This window comes from Copidosoma floridanum, unplaced genomic scaffold (assembly GCF_036245765.1).
Source record: "Copidosoma floridanum isolate Cflo_tuat_1 unplaced genomic scaffold, Cflo_Japanese_pri ptg000013l, whole genome shotgun sequence".
NCBI classification, from domain to species: domain Eukaryota; kingdom Metazoa; phylum Arthropoda; class Insecta; order Hymenoptera; family Encyrtidae; genus Copidosoma; species Copidosoma floridanum.
In genome coordinates, this window is record NW_028321890.1 from 32920276 (window position 1) to 32941528 (window position 21253).

The following is a 21253-nucleotide window of genomic DNA, read 5'->3' on the forward strand; positions in this document are numbered from 1 at the left end:
TCGGTTGCCTCTATACTCCCCCCATTTTTTTTTTTTTTTTTCTTCATACGATGTGTACAGAAAGCAGAGCTGCTTCGCTCGTCCGTGCTGTTTGCAATCTTTCGGAAGTTTTCAGCGCACGTTTCCGTTTCTCGTTTCACGTGTCTTGTTATACGTAGCAGTTGCTTACATATATACACACATATGTACTTGTAGCAAAGGTTGTTTGCAAATGCGCTGCTGCAGTGCCGCTTCGTTGCCTTCGAACGAAATAAAGAGTAACGACGTACGCGCTTTCCTTTCAAATCGCTGATACACGCGCTCACGATTCTCTACGTGATATCTCTCGTGCTCGGTCGATGATTCGATGAAATTGAATTCCATACGTTTGTGTGTCTGTGTGTGTATTTGGTACACAATTTGTAATCGGATGACGCGTCATTTCGTTATCGAGCTAATATACGGAGGGAAAACAATAATTAAAATTATAGAGAAATTGTGGCAAAAGTTACCATTCTGCCCAGTAAATCGGATGAAAGCTCGCAAAAAAGGATAAAGTTATTATTTTTAACAGTAAAAATTATTTTTTTAACGGTTTATACTATGGTTAAATGTAAAGAAAGGTTTACTGTTCCAGCATAGTAATTTTTCCTGTTTAAAATAATAACGTTTTTCCTTTTTTGCCAGCTTGTATCCGATTTACTGTGCGGAATGGTAATTTTTACTGGAATTTCTTTATAAATTTTTTTCTTTTTTTTTTTTTTCTCTCTTAGTGTGTACTTTATCGAGCGTAAAAATGAGAAATGTCGCAAGTGGATGGATTAACGGTGACATTGTATTGACGTTAAATTCAATCGCGTCCCCAAATTATCGCCTCGACAAGTTGAAACAGTGCACTCGTAACTCCGCGACCACCGCGTAGGTACACGGGAAAACAACAATATGATGATCCATCACGTTCAAGGACACGTTTTATCGTTACGCAAGCAGGTATATTACCTTCCACAAAACAGCATACACACGTAATCGAGATCGATATTATCGCTGCACATTTAATACTTTTACTCGTTTCCAAGGGCTGTTTTCCCTGATTAAATACGTATGCGTATATATGCTTTTTTCCACACGGTAATGGATATTCGAGCACACGTCACCCTTCATACTTTGCGTGTCCCATTGACATTCACCTCCTTCCTTGTTTCTATTTTACATATATTATATGTGTTCGTCGTTTGTGTGTGTGTGTGTGTTCTATGCTTGTACTCGGTTCGTTACTCGCGCCCGTTCAACGCGGTACCATTTTTTGATACATGGGTACGACTGTCACTTTAATCTTCTGTCTAATTATTTTCTGTATACCATCCTCTCTCTTTCTCGCTTTTTAGTCTTTTAAAGTAATAATAATAATATACACTATACTTGTGACCATGAAAACGCATGCTAACACTTTTCACAATTACACGTGCGTTAAATGAAACACTTTGCCATCGTTGAATCGATACAGCCACAAAAAAAATGAAGATAGTATCGTTACGAACGTGTATTATTTCGTGTAAGTAAACATGAAAATTAAATTATGTCAAACGGAAAGTAGCGGAGTTTAATGAGAGTAGTTGGCCGATTGATTTTTGCAAAGCTATGATACACACACGTGCGAGCGTGGGCGTGTTGTGCAAAGTAGCTCATCGATCGTGACACGTTTCGCAATTGACTGACATACGAAAAAGGTCAAACGAGTAATGTACACGTTTTTGAAAATGTATTTCTTTTTTTTTTTTTTTTTTTCTCACTGACACTGTGCAACTATATACATACGTGAAAAAAAAAAAAAAAAAATTTACGATTAGTACACTTATCTTTCCCGCTGTTCTCCTATACGTGCTTCTTTACCGTCACACGTGTATCTCGTCCCTTCTCATTTTTGTTTCTTCTTCGCCTCAAAGGGGACAAAATATCATCTATACGGCGCTCCTTCTTCGTATAAATACGTCAAGCTCAAATTAAACGACTCGACCGTACGGGGACGCCTCTCTTCCAAATCTTTCCATCCAAATTCCAGGAAAAACGCAAAGATACGTCGCACCGAAGTTCTCTCTATTTTTTTTTCTCCTTTTCTCTGGCGTCATTCCATCCGCTATATACACCGAGATCTATCTTGTATGACAAACACACGTGCGCTTGACATATAGCCACACGGGTACATTGTCATGTCCGATGTGTACACGATGTGCCATCTATTTTTTTTTTTTTTTGCCCACGTGTATACACACACACACACGCATTTACGTAAAGTATTGGCGCGTACTTTTCTCGTTCTCGGCTTCTCTCTTCTCCGGCCACCGGTTCAGCTCCATCGCGCCCTTTTACTTGCCTCCTCCTCCCCCACCAAAGTGGAAGTAGAAGAAAATTTTTCGATAAAACTTGCCCCGCGGCTCGCCTCGCGTATACATATAACTCAGCAGCAGAGCGCTCTACCGCTACACTCGCGCGCGAAATTTACTGTTTTTACGCTGTACTTACGCAGTTTGGCAAACTTCGGCGCGGGCTTGCATTCTGACGGCAAGCCGAGCGGCAATATTCTCGCTACGGGGGAAAAAAAAAAAAAATCTTGCTTCCAACTCGAGAGCTATGTTCTCTCGCGACAAGAATGCATGCGTCGACAGATACGGGCTGCTCACATGCTTCGCAAGAGAGTGAGAATCGAGAAAATTGGAACGAGAAAAGAAGTTGACGTTTATGGTGTGAAGAGAAAAAAAAAAGAAGAGTTTTGCATGCTACCCAACTTTTACAAAGTCTCGACCGTTTGCTGCGAGCGTGACATATAGTATGGGCTCTCCCGATGCACTCGGAGGTGCATGCGTACAGTGACAAAATTTTCCTACACTTATGCGCGCATATCGTCGTAGCGAGCAGCAGCACTTGCCAGGGATGGGCCAAACGCTTATTTGAACAGTACTTATATTTTTAATCAAGATGTTCTACAGAAATATTCAGTTCATGCTTACATTAAATTATAATTTAATTGCATTTAGATATACAGTATTTAAATACCTTTACGAATAGCCAATCGAGATTGTTTCAGTATTCAAATGTTGAATAAACGCCCATTTCCGGCACTTGCTAACATGGGGATGTTAATGTTCAGTCGCACACACAAGTTGTGTTTTTTTTTTTTTTTTTTTTTTTTTTTTTTTCATTTTGCGGGTAACGCGTTCACAGCGACAATGTACAACACAAGTACAGTTACAACGATAATAAATAAATATATACATGGGTATTATTGCTACTACAATCCAATGAAAAAGACAACAGTAACAACAACAGTCACAACGATAACAACAGCAGCGACAGAATAATGAAATCTGTAGGTAGATTCATGTAAGATTATCATGTTGACAACATACTTGTAGTCGTTTTTAATGGACCCCTCGAGAATTATTCGCCACAGATTCGTTCAACACATTCACAGTCACGTATATATTTGTGCTCTGCAATATTTTTTCAAACAAAACGACACGGACGAAGCGAACGCGCTGACCTACGATAATAGCAGTAATGCGAATGCAAATGGCCCTTAATGGCGCTCAAACGACGAACACAACTGGGGCATAAACGGACTCTTTGCCCGCCCACCTCTTGTAATCTATTTCAGTGATTTTTTTCTTTTTCTTTTTTTTGTTTTCCTCATCCGTGCGCTCCGAAATATGGTAAACACGAACTGAAAAACCGATGTGGTGTATAACAAACGACACAAGCGAGCATACAAAAAGCCACGAGATATATAGTATACTGCATCCACGCCATACTGATTGACTTGCCATTTTTTTTCCACATTTTGTATTACATTTTTATCATATCGTCTGTTTAGTATTAATATGTATGCTTACCAAAAGATACACGAAGGAATATGTATATTTTTATACCCATGAGAATTTGCTTAACTATAGGATGAAAAAGGAAAACCCTTATACTTTATACTAATCAATATGACTTTGCATACTTAAATATACTACTACTATACTACTTACTAAAACTACTATATACTCTCTCTAACACTGGTGGTGGTATTTTTTTACTTTTTGTTGTGTGTGTTGCGTTGCTGCTGCTGTGCCGGCTCTGTCTGTCTGATAATATAGAGCAAGGAGGCCGGCATCCGCACTCTGGTCGCACTCGACGACCAGGGAGGTGAGTTTTCAAATCCGCTAAAAATCCCATTTTTTCACCTTTTTTTCCCCCCTCAAGCAATTTTTTATATTCGAACGTTCAATCTCTCTTTCTATTGTTAATGTCTCTATTTTTTTTATATTTTTTTAAATACATACACCTTCCGTTCCCCTTTTTTATCTTTATATTTGTATACTTGTATTTTTACATTATTCTTCTGGATTACATGCAACTGCATTGCTCAGAACGTTTATGGCGTTATTTTATTTGTAGTCTTCTTGCAGAGCTTTTTCTTCTTTTTTTTTTTTTTTTTTTTTTTTTTTTTTTCGTTTATCGAAAGTATTCACTGCTATCTCACGCACTTTTTTATCAAGCCCTCTGTCTTTCACACACGTTTTTCTTTCCAACTTGTTTGTTATGTTTTCCGTTTTTGTTACTTTTTCTCTTCTTTTCGATGTCGTTGATTCGTTACATGTGTCCCCCTTTTACTTGGTGGTGTTGATATTACCTTTTTTTTTTCTTTTTCAAGTTGTGTGGGTTTGGAATACAATAAGATAACTCGAGTTGAGAGAAATGGGAGGAAACTATAAACATTAAATAATTTACGGAGATATTTCAAAAAGTTTCTCATCCACAAGGGGACTATCACCACAATGGTATTTTCCGTTTTTTTTTGTTCTGATTGATCTGTGCATGTTACTGTGTAATAATTTGACTAAGATTCATGAGATCCAGTTAGTTAGAGTTGATTTTGTCCCAAGCCTCTCAACTTGGTAAGTGTTGCACAAAAAAAAATTATAGCCGAGCCAAAATTTAAAAGGCTACACGTAGAGAAATGGAATTTCGCTTGTAAGCTTTTTTTTTTTTTTTTTTTTTTTTCTCAAGTACTTGTAGTTATGTACTCGCACGCCTGCCGCTAGTTTGCGGTTTGGTTGGTTGATAAGGTGTTGGTTAGCGTCGTCTTTCAACTTTCACGTACGATAACTTTCAAGAGCAACTTTTAATTATTACTATTTATATACTTTGACACTTGCAACTAATAATATTAATGATAATCCTCAAAATGCCCGATTAAATGAAACACTCATAAACAACAAAAATAATATCTGAGCCCTTCTTAGTGCGTTAATTTTAGTTTGTACTCCATGTATACTGTGGTAAATGAACTCTACATTATACTACATATTATGTGACTCTATACTATGTCATGTGACAAACTTTATTTTTCTAATACTTTGGTACAAGCACGTACGTACAGGAAAAGGTCGGGTCGTTTCGTTCACTGAGCAAATAATCCTCGTTACCTTTGTATCCTTACATGTTACAGTGATTTTACAAATTCGACAAACCAATATGAGATAATGATGAAAAAAAGGACATGCAGAGATGATACTCGCAGTGCAGCCAAGAGTAAAAGAATATGTTACCAGAACAATGGACAACATTCAAACTATTTTTTTTAAACAATTTCTCTTTACTTACAATTATACTTTTATCAACACTTCCCAATACTACTTTTGCGAGCTATTAAAATGTACCTTTCTACACAGAACTGCCTATTTATTTATTTTTTTTTTTTTTTACTTACACCACAAACAGGCTACTATCGCTAAAAGAAAAAAATTTGTCAGGAAATTTTTTTTTTTAATCTTTATTTCTAACTTTATCCTTCTATCTCTTATGTATATACACATTACTTTTTTCTCTCAATTGCGTGTGTGCCAAAAAAAGGAGAGGGAAAACAGGAAGGAAAAAATTGTTAATAACAAAAAAACGAGGGGCCTTGCAGTCCTATGGATTTAATTCTCAACTAAACTAAATTAAAATAAACTAAACTAAAAAAAAAAAAAAAATGAGACTGTGTACATATTGCACTATGCTTTGCGCTTGACGCGGATTACCGGTGATTTTTCACTTTTTTTTACCACATTTTTTAGAACTAGCCACATGAAACTTATTCACTTAATTTTTATAATGTTCACGTTTTTTTACAAATTTCTTAGAGGCACAGTTTGTGAACGTTGTAAATTATTTTTCATCAATGCGTGTTTTTCACATGAATCACCAAGTGTACATTGGAAAATTGTTTGTTAAAAAATAAAACAAATCAATTTTTTCTTATTTTTTTTTTTAAATGTTAACTTAAAATCCATCTATTACTTTTTTATAATCATTCAAATACTTTTTAAAAAGTCATTAATTTACCTACTATTCGTAATTTATAGATCAAGTATGAAATTAGTTTTTAATAACTAGTTTACCAAAAATTAGTCATCTTTAGTTGAATGCAACCTTAGTATGGAATGCCTATGCTCCTATATGGAACAAAGAATAATTTCATTTTTTATACTTAACAAACCAAAACGATTTTTTAACTGATGTTCTGAATATTACCGTCAAAATAATTTTCCAAAAGCAACGCTTACATAATATTTTCTGTTTTGTTTTGTCTTTAGGTACAACACTCTTTGTTTTGTTTTTAGTTGAAGCGCATACATTACAGTCATAAGATATATTTATTATAAAATATACATATACCCTGTACATATGCATAGCCTTACCAAAAAGCTTCTAGCTGTGTCGCTTTTAATTTACGTACATATATATATATAACCTCATTTATATATATATACATACTCTATATACATAGTGTAAATTCGTATTTATAAACGTAATTGTTGCCTATATCTGTCTTAGCAGTAGCTGTCTGTCCGAACTTACATTGATTATACAACATGTATACTCCATTTATGCAGACATAATCTCAAAATAGATCTAAAGAAAAACATTTTTTTTCACCTCCCTCTTCACCACGTACAATTTATAGTTTCTCCGCAAAGTAAATTTATTTTATCGATTAGATACTTACATGAATCCTTTTTTCTTTCCCCCATAATTGTATGCAAACGCTGCTGCTTATCCCAAAACTCTTACCACTTAGTTTTAAATATTTCATTGATTATACCACTGTGTATCCGTCATTAAAATTTCCTTATCTCCTTTGTATAGTCCCCTGCATTTATTATTAGCACTTTGTATACTATCCACGTCATATTCGCGTATTTTTTTTTTTTTTTTTTTTTTTACTTTAGTTTTGCATCATCGCCTACAAGCGGCAAGTTTCTTTTTTTATTTGCGTTAGATATATCTCACATTACGTCAACGGCTGCAATCATCGCAATCTCAACCTTGCAACGAGTGAGCAATACGAATTTTCAAGACTATCATGTCCTTTTAGGACATTTTTGTGTATGAAACGTGGTTTTGTTGATATTTTCTGGTTCATTAAAATTCATTCAGAATCCGGTAAATGATCTTGATAAAATATGTAATATGTCATACATATTTTTGTATTAAAATCACAAAATCGAATAGTAAAGTAATACATCTGTCACATTAACAAACGAGATCGTATAACTTGCGATAGTTCGATTACGAAGACCAAGGAGTAATATATCTAAACAAAAAATTTTTCTCGCGGAAAATCAGGGCAAGAATCCACTTAAGCGTTACACTTTGGCGGAGTATAAAAGAAATTTCTCTCTCTTATCTATGAAACACTGGAAAAAAAAGGAAAAAATTATCCTCTCCCCTGTAAAAGAAAAATTGAAAGTACCAATCCTTCGCTTGATACTTTTATTATTTAATCAGGTACGCCAAGAAATTTTTTATTTCCGCGCACCAGTGGAATTTCTGGAGAAAAAATGGAGCCCGAAATAAGATGATGTAACTATATACCTTCGGTACAGGAGTAAAGGTCCGATTTTCTTGTGCAGTGTTGCGTTGTAATTTTGTTAATCCTCGCGTTGCTACTGACACGCTATGTGCTTGTCCGATGCATATCTTACGTGTACTACAATCGTCGAAACGGCGCGATTCCGAGCGATTTAGGCATCATTTGCCGCTTGCCTCGTCAAATACCATTGGATTTATTTTTCCTTCCGATTTTAAGCTTATTTTCAAGTTCAACCAGCTGGAAATAATTCGAAATTGTTGGGAATTGCGCGGTTGGTACTATTCACAATTGCCGTGCCTTGGCTTACGAACTTTGAGCGAAGGTCGAAACACAAGTCGGTTAAATCGACATGTCGATAATAATCCATTTGATCGAAAAATTACGAAAACTACAAGTTATAGCGATTATTTCAACTACCGCTTTTTGATGTCTTTTGTAATGCTTATTTAAGACGCGTCCATTATCGCGGTGGTAATTTCAATTTTTTTTTTTTTTTTTAATCACCATTAACAAACATAATGATTTTATTCATTTACGGTCATTGAAGTAAGCAACCTTGTTACCGTAATTGAAAATTGCATATGCGTTTAGTTGCATCTGTTGAAGATTTCGCATTTTTTATCACCACAGTAATTACGAAATATCTCAGCTTGCACAGTTATTACGTATTTTCTTCCGAAATAAGGCACCACTAATTTTTTCCCACGTAATAACAATTGATGCTAGTGCTATTTTTTTAAATTAAAAAAAATGAACTACAACACGTATCCTATTTCCCTCGTTATTGTACTCAGAATGAGCTGAATTAACAATCGCCATCGGACTTTTTTAATCGCGTGAAAAATGTTCTTTCTTGTAGAGCGAGGAGCTTGGAGCGAATACCTTAATGATGCTAGATCATCAAGGGGGTAAGCAAAGAAATATACATAATAAATAAGTTTGTGCCGTATTGCAGTTGACAAAACTGCGTAACTGCTTCGACTAATCCAATTAACTTGTCCTTTTTTTTTTTTTAATTTATTTATCTATTTTTTTTTTGTTTTACTAACAAATGTCAATGTGCAAAATGGTATACGAGAAGACTAACATAAAAAATTAACCAAACTAACTCCATGTCCTCGCTCGGGTTTGTGCAGTGCAGAGAAGATACAGAGTTATAAAAGTTACTCATCATTATGCCGGACGATAACTCGCGAAGAAATTTTCGCGACATTGCGCAAACTCCGCAGGGAAAAGCTCTCGCGCGAAACGTATACACACCTCTGTATCGTAATGTATAGCTTCTGTATAGCAAGCAAAACTAGCGTATACCGCATATATTATACATGTATATATCTATACACATGTAGTTGTATAATAGCTTTAAAGGAATTAACGCAGAACCTTGGGCGTGTCTACCAAAGTGCCATCCTATAGCCAATCCTGTCGTTGCCATCAGTAGTGCATACCTAAGTATAATCAGCCGCATCTCATCCATACATACCATACATATAGCTACTCTAGAGCTCTCCATGCATCAGTTAACGTAGCATATCGACATGTAAGATATTTTGTAGTACTTGAACGATTCGCAAGGGAAATTATTATGTATTATATATCATGGCCCTCTTTTTTTTTTTTTTTTTTTTTTTTTTCACTCCAAAGTGACTTTTATTTTCACCCCATGAAAGGGTACCTTCTTAAAAGGGATGTGATGAAAAATAAAATCATGTATTCCCAAACTGTTCTCCTTAACGCTACCTTCGACGCATACCCCCTCGAAATTTGCGGGTGTCTCGTACATATTGCCGACAGAAATGATGCACGTAAAAACTCGATGTGGTATACGCCGTGGGGGTGTAAGAATTTTAAATTACTGCGAAACCCCGTGTGCTTGCACGATGCCAACAACAGAAGGACGATATTATCTACTGCATGACTTTACGAGGAGTTCCATCTCCCGGCACGTGTGCGCTTACATGCACGTCGTACGCGCGAGTGTCAAACTTGACCTGGATAAGGTGAATAAAAAAATGTATCATTTTAAGGAAAAAAAAAAAAAGAAAAGGAGATGAGTTTGAAAAAGTCTGAAAGTGCTACCGGATTTTTTAGTGCCGTGCATTTAGACGACAAAAGCTTTGATACATATATACGAAAATCAGCATCTAATGTATGCATGTGTGCAATCATATATAATATATACCTACTCATATTGCTTTCGTAATACGTGCCTACGTACATGTATATTATGTGGGTGCACTCAGAATTTATAGCACAGTAATACAGTATACATGCAAGGTAGATCTGATGCCTTCTGATTTGGCACTCGGTGGGAGCACACACACAATACGTAAATGTAGATAAAAGAGCTTCGAATCTCTTTGTAAGCCAAGATGAAACATCTCCCTTTCCGCGCGTTATATACATGTGCATATACACCCAATTCCTCCCTCGTCAGTCCAAAGCCTCTCTTTCTCTGTGCCTATATATACCTATCTCGTCCCATTTCCCCAGTCCTTGCAATTTTTGTCCCCCCCCCCCCGGTTCTCTATACGTACTGCACCCATAACATTATATATTCTCATCACCACCGCTACCGTACGTATACGTATCTTTATTTTAAATATCTCATGTACAAAGGGTATAAATACACGGCTACATTAAATTTGTTCTCATAATATTATTATTATTATTATTAACCGTTTGACGCTGTCACTCTTGCCACCACCGCTACTTCGAAGCTGCGTATATATTTGTATTTTTATATTATTAGCGTGCGTTTATTATTATTGTTATGACTATCATTATTTTTTATCTTCCTCGTACCATTGCGCTAATAATATAGCATATAGATGTCACGTAAGAATAAATCCATACGTGTAGTATATAATATTAATCACTCATTTAGATCCATCACTATTTTAGTTTATCACGAAAAAAAAAAAAAAAAAGAAATCATGGTTCCATGATATCGAGAATAAAATCCAAAAATCGACCCCAGTACATAAGTAAGCAATGTCATGTTAATAGTGCTGTACATGATGGTAAATTTAATGAAAATTAAAAAGTTAAGGATGAAAATTATTTTATTTTTTTATTTTTCTTCTAGTTAGATGTCGATTTAGCGGCAGCGCAAAGAGCTAAAAAATAGAAAAAGTAATCACGTAATGAAAGAACCCAGGACGAGACGAGACGGAGCCCGGGCTCGCCACGCGCTCACAGCTACGACGGTCTCTTTTTTTTTCCGCGTACCCGCTTTCCTTTCCGGGTGCTTGCCCGCGGCTTCTACTCCGCGCGTTTTTCACGCGCACTTACACTATTACTCCCGAGAAGATTAAATCCAAAGTTTCGAGGGATAAGAGCTCGCGGGGAAAAAAGATTGTCGCGCAAGCTTGGGTTTAACGAATTCCTGCGTTTTTGTTCCGAATTCTTTAATTTCGTCCGCTCCTGTAACTTCAAAAAGAGCCCGAGTACAAAGGGTATAGAATCTTTTCATCTATTTTTTTTTCTTCTTTTTATTAATAAAAGAAATGGAACTGAATGGGGGGAGAAAAAAATGAGTGAAAGAGAGAGTCTGGAGATAAAAGGTAAAAATGAGGAGCCGTCTCGAGCTGTTTGGCAAGCGAGCGAGTCACGGGTCTCTCCGTCAGGGTCTGAGTCCTTTTGGGGTTAATCAGTGCTCCACTGGGTTAGATGTACATGCATATATATTTAAAAAAAAAAAAAAAAAAAAATATGTATACATAGATGCTGGTATATAATGTAGCTGTATCAGTATTGCGCACACTCGAGCGATGATGTTTAATGTCTCTCTGATTGGTCGGTTGTGCCTGTTTAGAGCCACGAGGTCGGGATGAAAACCCTCGTTATGCTGGACGAGCAAGGCGGTAAGCCATTCTATCTAGCCACTCTATCTCTCTATCTCTATCTCTGTCTCTGTAAACTTAACCATTACAAACAACATAAGACACTACTTACTAATGTATATTTATCTCTGCCACATTTTTTTTTTTTTTTTTTCTTTCTCCAATATAGACAAAATTCAATACAGGAAAGCACTGACATGAGAGGGTGCATAAGGTTGAATAGCAATGCATAGCTTTGTTTGCGCGAATGTGGGTCGAGTGTACATTTTTTGTTTTAAAAAACGCGTCACAATATGGTCTTCCAGTGTACCAATGGTTCTTTATTATGATGGCGCTGTTACCTTTTTTTGCCATCCACTGTTATGTGTGACTATTAAACCAATGGCATCCTCCAAAACAATAAATACAAAAGAATGTCTCGAACAGTATTTAATGTAATTAAAATACTTAATAATTTTTTTTTAACTCTTTATTTGCATTTTTTTTCTAATCAAAAGATAGACAGTACTAAATTACATGAAATATACATGTTTCAAAGATATACAAAAGAAGTGGAGTATCGATGACAACAAATTTATAAACGTTCTGACGTCACAACATCATATCAATGTACGATTTTATCTACATGACTATGACACATTATTAGATTACGCAACGCGTAATTATAATCAACTGTGAACCCAAGGTCAATAGCATTAAACGACGAAAAATTTATTAACGTATGAAATATTTAAAAAAAATTCTGGTAACTTTAAAAAGGAAATAAAGGTGATTTACGGTTTTTTTTTTTTTTTTTTTATCACATAAAGCATCTGGCATTGTAATAAGTATAATCGTTATTAATTTTTCACATTTCACTGTTTCATTACTTAAAATACTAAACTCTCTTGAGAAGATAATCAGATAAGTTGTACTTATTGTTTTGAAAAATATAATAGTCCAGGTTCTCTTGGTGCATTTCAACTTCTTACTAACTCCAATAACCTTAGTTCGCAATAACTTTTCATGAAGCGGATATTACTGTTGCTTAAACTCAATCCATGTTATACTAAAAAAAAAACCTGTCAACTAAAAACAAAAAAAAAAAAAAGTTAATATAACTCAATAATATACTAATCCATGCTCACTGACACCTTAACGGCCAACGCTCAGACCAATAACCCCATTTTTATATATATATATATATTATATTCTATTTTACGCATCTATATACCCGAGCAATATAACACTATTTTATACTTAATATTACTTACCATGCAAACCACTTCCTCACTTACTTACCTTTCACCTTTTTTATTACTCATATATATATGCGTCACTTAGTGTTACTTGTCTAATTTTTGTTTGTTTTTTTTTCAATATTTAATAATATAATACAATTCTACATATGTAACAACTATCGTAGGATGTTTGGTGTGAGTTTGCTACTTTTTTTTACGAAAACACGTGTGCAGAAGTTGGCAGAAGAGTCCATCGAAAATCATAGATGTAAAATGATGTTTTTTTAAAACGTTGTAAATTGTTTGTATGTTTGTTTTTTTTTGTTTTCATTAAAAAATATCAAAGTCCGAAGCCTTTCCGTAAGAACACTAATAAACCGACATAATGACAAAAGAGCATTGCACCAGTTGAAAAATCGATCCCCAATAACCCTGTAACCCTCTCTGGGGCGAATAAGTAACGAGGGAAACGAAATAAATCACGCCTCGATTCAGCAACTCTCGGGAATCATTCCAAGACTATGCACGGGAGGGGGATCGCGCGTTGTCAGCGCCGGGCTTAATTACATTCCCTGCCATCTCGCGTATCGAGCGAAAATCGCATGCACATGCATATACGTATACACGCTCGTATGGATATTTACTGCTGCACTGTACACGGGAGGGGCGCGGCCAGGGACGCGATACGTCAAAAGCCCAGCCGGGCAAATTAATCAGCGGAAAGCCTCGACGCGCACATATTTAAACTGTGTGCTCCGTGATGATGAAAACTTTGCGTATATATAATGTATACTTTGGCAATTAACGCGTTACCATTTACACTTGGACACGCACCGATATTCCACTTCTTTCAGTATTTTGTATACGGACACGTGCTTTTTGATAACGTTTATTCCGACGGTGTGGACAGACTCGGAGGGACAATGAGCGGTAATTTTCCGCGTGGGAGGGCATCGCGATTACGATCCTCCGGAGGCTGCCTGGAGAGGATGTACTCGAAAGCTCCTGCTACAACGTTTTCAACATTAATAAAGAGGAGGAGGAGGCCTCTCGTCGACGATGGGATCGCGTGCAGTGGCGCGCGGTTGAGTCTATTATGCTTAGGGGGTGGGACGACGTATATTGTCTATATACCTGCTCGAATGTGAACGTGTGTAATATATGTACCCCCTTGATGGCTGTACGGGCGAATGGCACAATGGTAATTTCGATCCCTCGTCGTGTATTTTTTATTATATACTAAAAGTTAAAATAAATACGTTGATGTATAGTCCTCTCTGATTTTTCAACTGCTCGCAATGCGATTCAACGCATGTATAACCATTTTTTTCAAATGGTTATAATAAATTCGGCAGATTTGACGGTTTTTTTTTTTAATATACTCACCGGGGAGTTGTGGTTTTCCTTTTTTGTCCTGCCCATCGTTTTTGCAACGGTATTCTGGAATCGATTATCCGGCCAGCCTCTGCACACGCGGCGTCGCTCGTCCGACGGATTTTCGGAGCAGATAATATTCAGGCGTGATTTATATTCTCCTCGGGCCGTGTACTCGGCTAAATTGAAACTACGGAGGCTCCCCGTCGCAGACGGGGCATTTTTGTTTGCTCTTTGCGATGGAATATTCTCGCTCCGGAATCTCGAGAACGACGTCGTTGTTTGGCACATTAACATGATGTGTATGCATATGATATGGTATACGTTGTGTACCAAAGGTAGAGAAAACACATGAGAACGCAAGCTTAGCTGAAAAAAAAAAAAAAAAACAGAAAGACCTTGAGAATTAGGATGCATAAAAAATGTCTAATGCCTGGTATGAACAGAACAATTGGACCGCATCGAGGAGGGAATGGACCAGATCAACGCCGACATGCGCGAGGCCGAGAAAAACTTGACGGGGATGGAAAAGTGCTGCGGACTCTGCGTTCTTCCCTGCAACAAGTATGTCCACGGTGTTCGATCATCCCATCATTTTTTTTACCGAATAACAATATTTTATCAATTTTATATTACCTATACATGATTATAATATTATGTCACGTCTCATTGTGCATCTCGTATCACCGTATTGCATTCATTTATTATCTCTCGGCACTTGATATTCGTAAATTTTTTTACTTTATTCTTCGAGAATAATAAGCACTGCAAAACCTTCGTCGTTGCATCTCGCGCTGGGATTTCAGGATGTTTTGCTAGTAGAAATTACAGCAGACGGTAAAGTTTCTTTTTCCCCGTCTGGGCGTTTTTAATATTTCGCACGAAAAATTTCCAGCCAGACTCGGCTTGACGTTAAAAGCACTTTAGTCCGAACGCTTTTTTTAATTTTAATTCCGCGATAAAAGCTATGAATTTTAAGAAACAATTTCACGAAATCATTTGCATTTTGTTACATCGCATCATGATGTCTACTTTAATTGTAATTAATAAACTTACTTCGAGTATCATCGGTTATGAAATGATTTAATGAATAAGTAAATGCAGTAGGGAAAAAAAAGTAAAAGAAAATTTTGCCGGAAAAAAAAGAGTTTCGTTCCGATACATCTTTGTAAATTTAGTCCCAACAGTAAGTGTTATTCCCCACTCGATCGCAACATAAATATAAAATAGATTTCCGAGGGTCATTTCTGATGCAGACTTTCTCGCGAATGCCTTTTTAAGGGGAAAGCAATGCATGGATTTTCAGATCGAAGCCCCTCTCTGCCAAGATTTCCGTATTCACCTCGATCTCCTTTGAATATTTACAGCTCGAGCTTGCGTGTGTTTGTATTTTTCATACTTTTTCGATAAAAGTGCTTATTATTCTACGATTCATTCACAGATAGAATTGTATTTTTTTTTTTTTTTCTCATTAAACTTTTTTATCGTGTAAATAACAGTGAAAAATACATGGTGGTCAATTGGTTTTTCTTTGTCTTTTTTTTTTTTTTCTTCTTTCTTCATCTCAAAATGACAAAGCAAGAAATGATTTCATTTTCTCGCATGAATCACAAAGTCATGTTGAATTTTGTAGAAACTCACCGCACCTTTCGCATAATACAATAATATTTTATGCACAAAATTATATACATATACATGTATAAAAGAAAATTTACTCTGCTCGTATAATGTGATGGACTAATGACTTGTCAAAGTTTGAAGGAGTTGCAGAGCCGCGAGTCGAGCCGCTCAGTGACCAAAGTTATGCCCTTTGAAAAACCACTTGCCCCCAATATCACGTAATTATGAATAGAAAAGAGCAAAAATCCATGCTCGTATACATGGGTAATATACTTACTTGTAACGAGATAAAGATGATACGGGATGGAAAGCAAAACGAGATAACGAGAGAGCAATGCAGAGCAAAAAACAAGCCACATCATATACATATATACACAGATCGCTCGACTGTGGGGCTATAAAAGGTGTGTTTGTGTGTGTGCGATGGGGGCGATTTTAAAGGAGCTCGAGCTTCAAAGAGGACGAGGGCACGTGGAAGGGCAACGACGACGGCAAGGTCGTGAACAATCAGCCCCAGCGCGTCATGGACAACGGCATGGTGATGCCGAGCGGCTACATCGGCAAGATAACGAACGACGCGCGCGAGAACGAGATGGAGGATAACATGGGCCAGGTCAACACGATGATCGGCAATCTGAGGAACATGGCCATCGACATGGGCAGCGAGCTCGAGAATCAGAATCGCCAGATCGACAGGATCAATCGCAAGGTCAGGCTGATGAAAATTCTCGCTTCTCGATGTTCTTTGCTCATGTTGTATGTGTCCCCCCCCTCCCCCAAACTCTCAACAGCCCCCACCCCCCCCACAGTGTCAGATGTTGAGGTTATGTTGTATCTAATCTTATATACCTATACTTGTACGGCCCTCTGTATTAATGTATACTGTTAAATATCTGTTGTTATTACTATTATTATTGTTGTTGTGTTGTGTTTTACGCATACATTAGGTATATATAACCATACATACTTCTGTTGCGGGTTTGGCTCATTGTTTTGCGCAACCGATGTTTTTCTCTTTATACGCGCAAGCGTGTGAACGAGGCGTAATATATTGAGCCAAACTCGCGCCGCATCGGAGACGCCGGCATTTTTTTTGGTGCCGGCGTGCTCTTTTGCGCTCAACCTTCTGACCTCACACCAGCCCTTGAGGTTTTTTTTTTTTTTTTTTTTTTTTTTTTTTTTTTTTTTTTTTTTTCCAACTAAGTATATGTGATAGAAAGAAAAAAAATATTTGTGATGAAACAAAACCAAAGAATACTATTGTTCTGACATGTGTGTACATTTGTTGCGCGCTCAAAGCCCTCAGTGTTGATATATAAATATTATGATACGACCTGGAGGTTTGTGGTATCATTGTTGTTATTATTACGTAGTGTATTAGAATTTAGTTGTTAGACGTAGTTTACACGCGAGTAGCTGAACTCTCTGGAGGTCAATGAAAGAAAAAAAAAAAAAAAAAAAAAAAGACTTTTCAGGCCGTTCAAAGTCATCAAAGCTAACTTGAAGTCAGACTTTGAAAGTTTTGGAGAAGACTTTGTGAATGTTCATTGATACTTCGGAGTGCACGGCCTCTCGGTGTAATTCGTAGATATTAGAAAAGAGTCGAAGGGCAATGTAAATGTCCGCTTGGACAAGCGAAGGTTGCAGCGAAGGAAAGTTGATTTCTTCTTTTTTTTTTTTTGCAAAAGAAAAGTTATATTACTTTGCTGCTGCTTGTATAGCTTTGGCGAGACACTTGCGTTCCCTACGGCTACATAAAATGGTCCGTTTTTAACGTATTGTTGAAAATATATTTGGATAAATAGAGATACGTTAAAGAGGGACGATTTTACCATGCAATGCCGATAACACTGTAAATGTTTTAGTATCGTTGTACCGAACCCAATTTGACGTTGGTATGATCGCAAACTCCACACTCGCGGCTAACTCGAGTGTTTGGATTTGGCGTGCACTTTCAACTCCAATTGGATATCGTAAAGTTTACGTAAAGTATCCTGTAGCTTTTTGTGAAACGATTCCATTGTTCTTTTGACATTTTTGGTAAAAAAAAAAACAAAATCTACATCCACGATGTGACTGCTGTTAAAGTCCCAAACGTAATCCAATGTACATTTGATCGATAATCATTGTTATTGTAGTTGGTTTTCTGTTTGTACGATTAGAATAAGAATCTCAATGGAGAAAACCCGTTTTTTGTATCACTTGATTCAATTGATCGATAAAATATTATGTCTCCAAGTTGTGCGATACGTAAGTATACACGTACATACATTATACATATTATTGTGACAGATGCATGAAATTTATGTGTAGCAACGTACACCGAATGTGTGCGATGAATACGAGCACCACAAATACTTTGAAAACGAAAAGAAAAAGAAAAAAAGAAAAAAAAATAAATAAATAAATATCGCAACACAACCACACCAAAGCATTTACAGTGAAACCGAGAAAACACGAATACACGCCCCGATTGACGAGAAAATCCCCTCGCGTGGATTGGTGACTTTTACAGGGCGAGTCGAACGAGACGAGGATACAGGTCGCGAACGAGCGGGCCCATCAACTCCTCAAATAAATCCCCCCCGCAGCTGCGGGTTAATTCGGCGGCCGCTTAATGGATCATGCAAGAAGAAGTGGATGAACGGACGGCAAGTACACGCAGCATCATCAACCGCATCGTAAATCATATTACTCGCAGTCGGAGAGCGAAACGAATAATAAACAAACAAAAAAGTAAAATTAAACGAAAATATCATAAAGAGTACTATATAAGAGCTAATAAAATTAATGCGTGGGTGCGCCGAAACTTACCTGTACTCGGGTTCGCGTGCGCGCCACCCTCCGCTACTCAACATCCGCAAAATGTTTCAGCTACAATACTTATTGTTATAACTAATATAATTATTATTATCATTACTGGAGAGAAAAAAAAAAAGTAATATATTACACAACATTAATTTTCATAAATTGTCGCAAGTTTACCTTGATTATCTTCCTTCTCTACCCAGCCTTTATTTTCAATACTGCTGTTCATGCGGCAAAAAAAAAAAGTAAAAATGCCACTTTTATTAACTGTGCGTCGACTTGGTATACGTATACGTATGTGCTCGTGCATACATATTATATTTATTAATGAAACAGAAGAAACATTGCGAATTTTCGACCGGCCACCGGATAAGACAAAGGAGCGAATAAACATAAATTGTAAAAAATCTCACCCTCCCCCGCAACACGTGCCGCAAGTATCACTTGAATTGTCTTTACAGCGTTAAATGGTCGTGAAATTGACAACGGGTCGTTTCTTGGTCGCGGTGTGCTTTTGAATGACGGAGTTCTCGGGTACGAAAAATTTAATTTAAACGCAAAGCAAAAAAAGTGAAGAAACGAAAGCTTTGGGGCTGCGCAGCGAGTTCTATGTCGCAGCTTTACCAAGTATTTTTGCGAATATACTTGCTAAGAGCATGTACAAGTGAACATGAAAAAAAAAAAAAAAAAAAAAAAAAAAAAGATAATAATAATAACGTGTATATAACTTTCGCTGCAGCAGCGTTTCTCTATCCGTAGCCGAGACCTCGTTTAATTTTTTTTGTTTACGCGAGGCCTCGATGTCTTAAATATATTTCTCTCTCTCTCCCCTTCTTCCTCTGTCTTGTATATCTGTATGATATTCGTACAAATACGTTCCCATGCACACATACACATATACACACAGAAAGCAACGCTTAAAAGGGTCTTACAGTAGTTAGAGCATTTTCCTTCTCGAGTACAAAGTCGTTTTTTAAATTACAATTTTTACGAAAACGGTGCATGAAAATAATTGGGGGGAAAAAAAAGAAGAAGAAAACAAATAATTAAGGACCTCTCTTTGTCGCACGACATCAACAACAAGTAAACATGGACACAAAGACACAAGTATCTTCCAACGTTTGACGATTTTCTATATATAGAACAGACGCGCATGGCGTTTCGTTGTATTTTTCTTCTCGTGTCTCTATAGTGCATGAAGCTAATAATCAATTATAATGGTAAAGCGAAAAAAAAGAAAAAATAAAAAAAAAGAAAAAAAAAAGAAAAAGGGGGATAAATGAAACTGTAGAAGGAAAAATTGCGGAGGAACGGTGACAAAAACGTTTATACACGTGAACAATGATCATTATACATAATAGTAATAATAATGAAAAATAAAATTAATATACATATATATTTGTAAACGACGGTAATGAGTCGACTCAGTTTTACGTGCCTTTGATCGTTCTCGTTTTTCATTTGTAAGACCCTTGCAGGACCCACGGAGCTAATCAAGCGTAACGAATATAAAAGTCCTTGTACCAAAACACGCCTTTTACGATTGGCTGCTTTTTTTTCTCCCACACAATCGCACGATACAAAAAATTGATCTATCATGAGCTGAAGTGAAAACAAGCTGTGGTTTTTTTCCTCTACTATCCTTAGAATACAATGCAATATATATTATGATGCTGAACTGCATGTCAAAAGGTTCGTCGTGGTTATTTTCTTTTTTCTTTTTTTTTTTTCCACGGAATAATGACAAATCTGTACTTTGTCTCGCGTACTTTAGAAATAATCAGAAAACAAAGTCATCTTTAAAAGCACTTGAGTAACAGTTCATTCTCTTGTATTATCATTATTAATGGTAAAAAATTTTTTTTTCTTTTTTATTAAATGTAACAACAAACCTAAATAAAGAAGTAAATATAAAATATACGTAGATGTATAGTGAACAAACGAATAGGTAATATGAAGGGAAAGGAGGAAAACACAACGATTTTCATAAGTGCATTGAGATACATAAACATTTGCAAAACGTGTTTTATCAATCGTTCGGCAACGAGAGGCGACGCGAACTATAAGTATTTTCTTTCCTTTTTTTTTTTTTTGTTTCAAAGAAATTTTGCACAATTTAACATTAACACGTTAGGTATATTATACACACGTACTGTCAGGTGATGAACGATAGCGCGTACGATAGAAAAATCATTGTATAATAATTACGACACTAGCTCGCGTAGCAAAAAAAAAAAAAAAAAAAAAAGAAAGAAAGAAAGAAAAAACATACTTATAAGAGAAAACGTCCCGGCCATAAATATTGACATAAAATTGTACAGCTCGAGGATAGTAGAGGAGTGTATAAATATTGTATAAAACACAAAATTATTACGAAATGGAGGAACGTTTCGCGAGGGAGAGAGATAACACCGTCTGCTGCCGAACACAAGGGAGATAAAAAAAATTAAATAAACAGAGGGAGAGAAAGTGTGCACGCGATTAAGAGCAGATATATATATATGTAT

General features: G+C 36.5%; 1 protein-coding gene across 5 annotated transcripts in view; it reads left to right on the plus strand.

Moving 5' to 3' along the window:
* The window catches only part of Snap25 (Synaptosomal-associated protein 25kDa), a 43591-nt gene extending 23577 nt beyond the window's left edge, over window positions 1-20014 (plus strand). For 3 of the 5 annotated variants that reach the window (XM_014350416.2, XM_014350419.2, XM_014350417.2), the window contains exons 4-7: window positions 4116-4164; window positions 14765-14882; window positions 16380-16647; window positions 18454-20014. In XM_014350416.2, coding sequence (XP_014205902.1) covers window positions 4116-4164; window positions 14765-14882; window positions 16380-16647; window positions 18454-18516 — 498 coding nt within the window. In that variant the 3' untranslated portion in view covers window positions 18517-20014. Of the gene's footprint in view, window positions 1-4115; window positions 4165-8738; window positions 8788-11696; window positions 11746-14764; window positions 14883-16379; window positions 16648-18453 lie in introns of all 5 variants that reach the window. The other 2 variants (XM_014350423.2, XM_014350421.2) reach the window with 2 other exon arrangements.
* Window positions 20015-21253: the final 1239 nt, after the last annotated feature.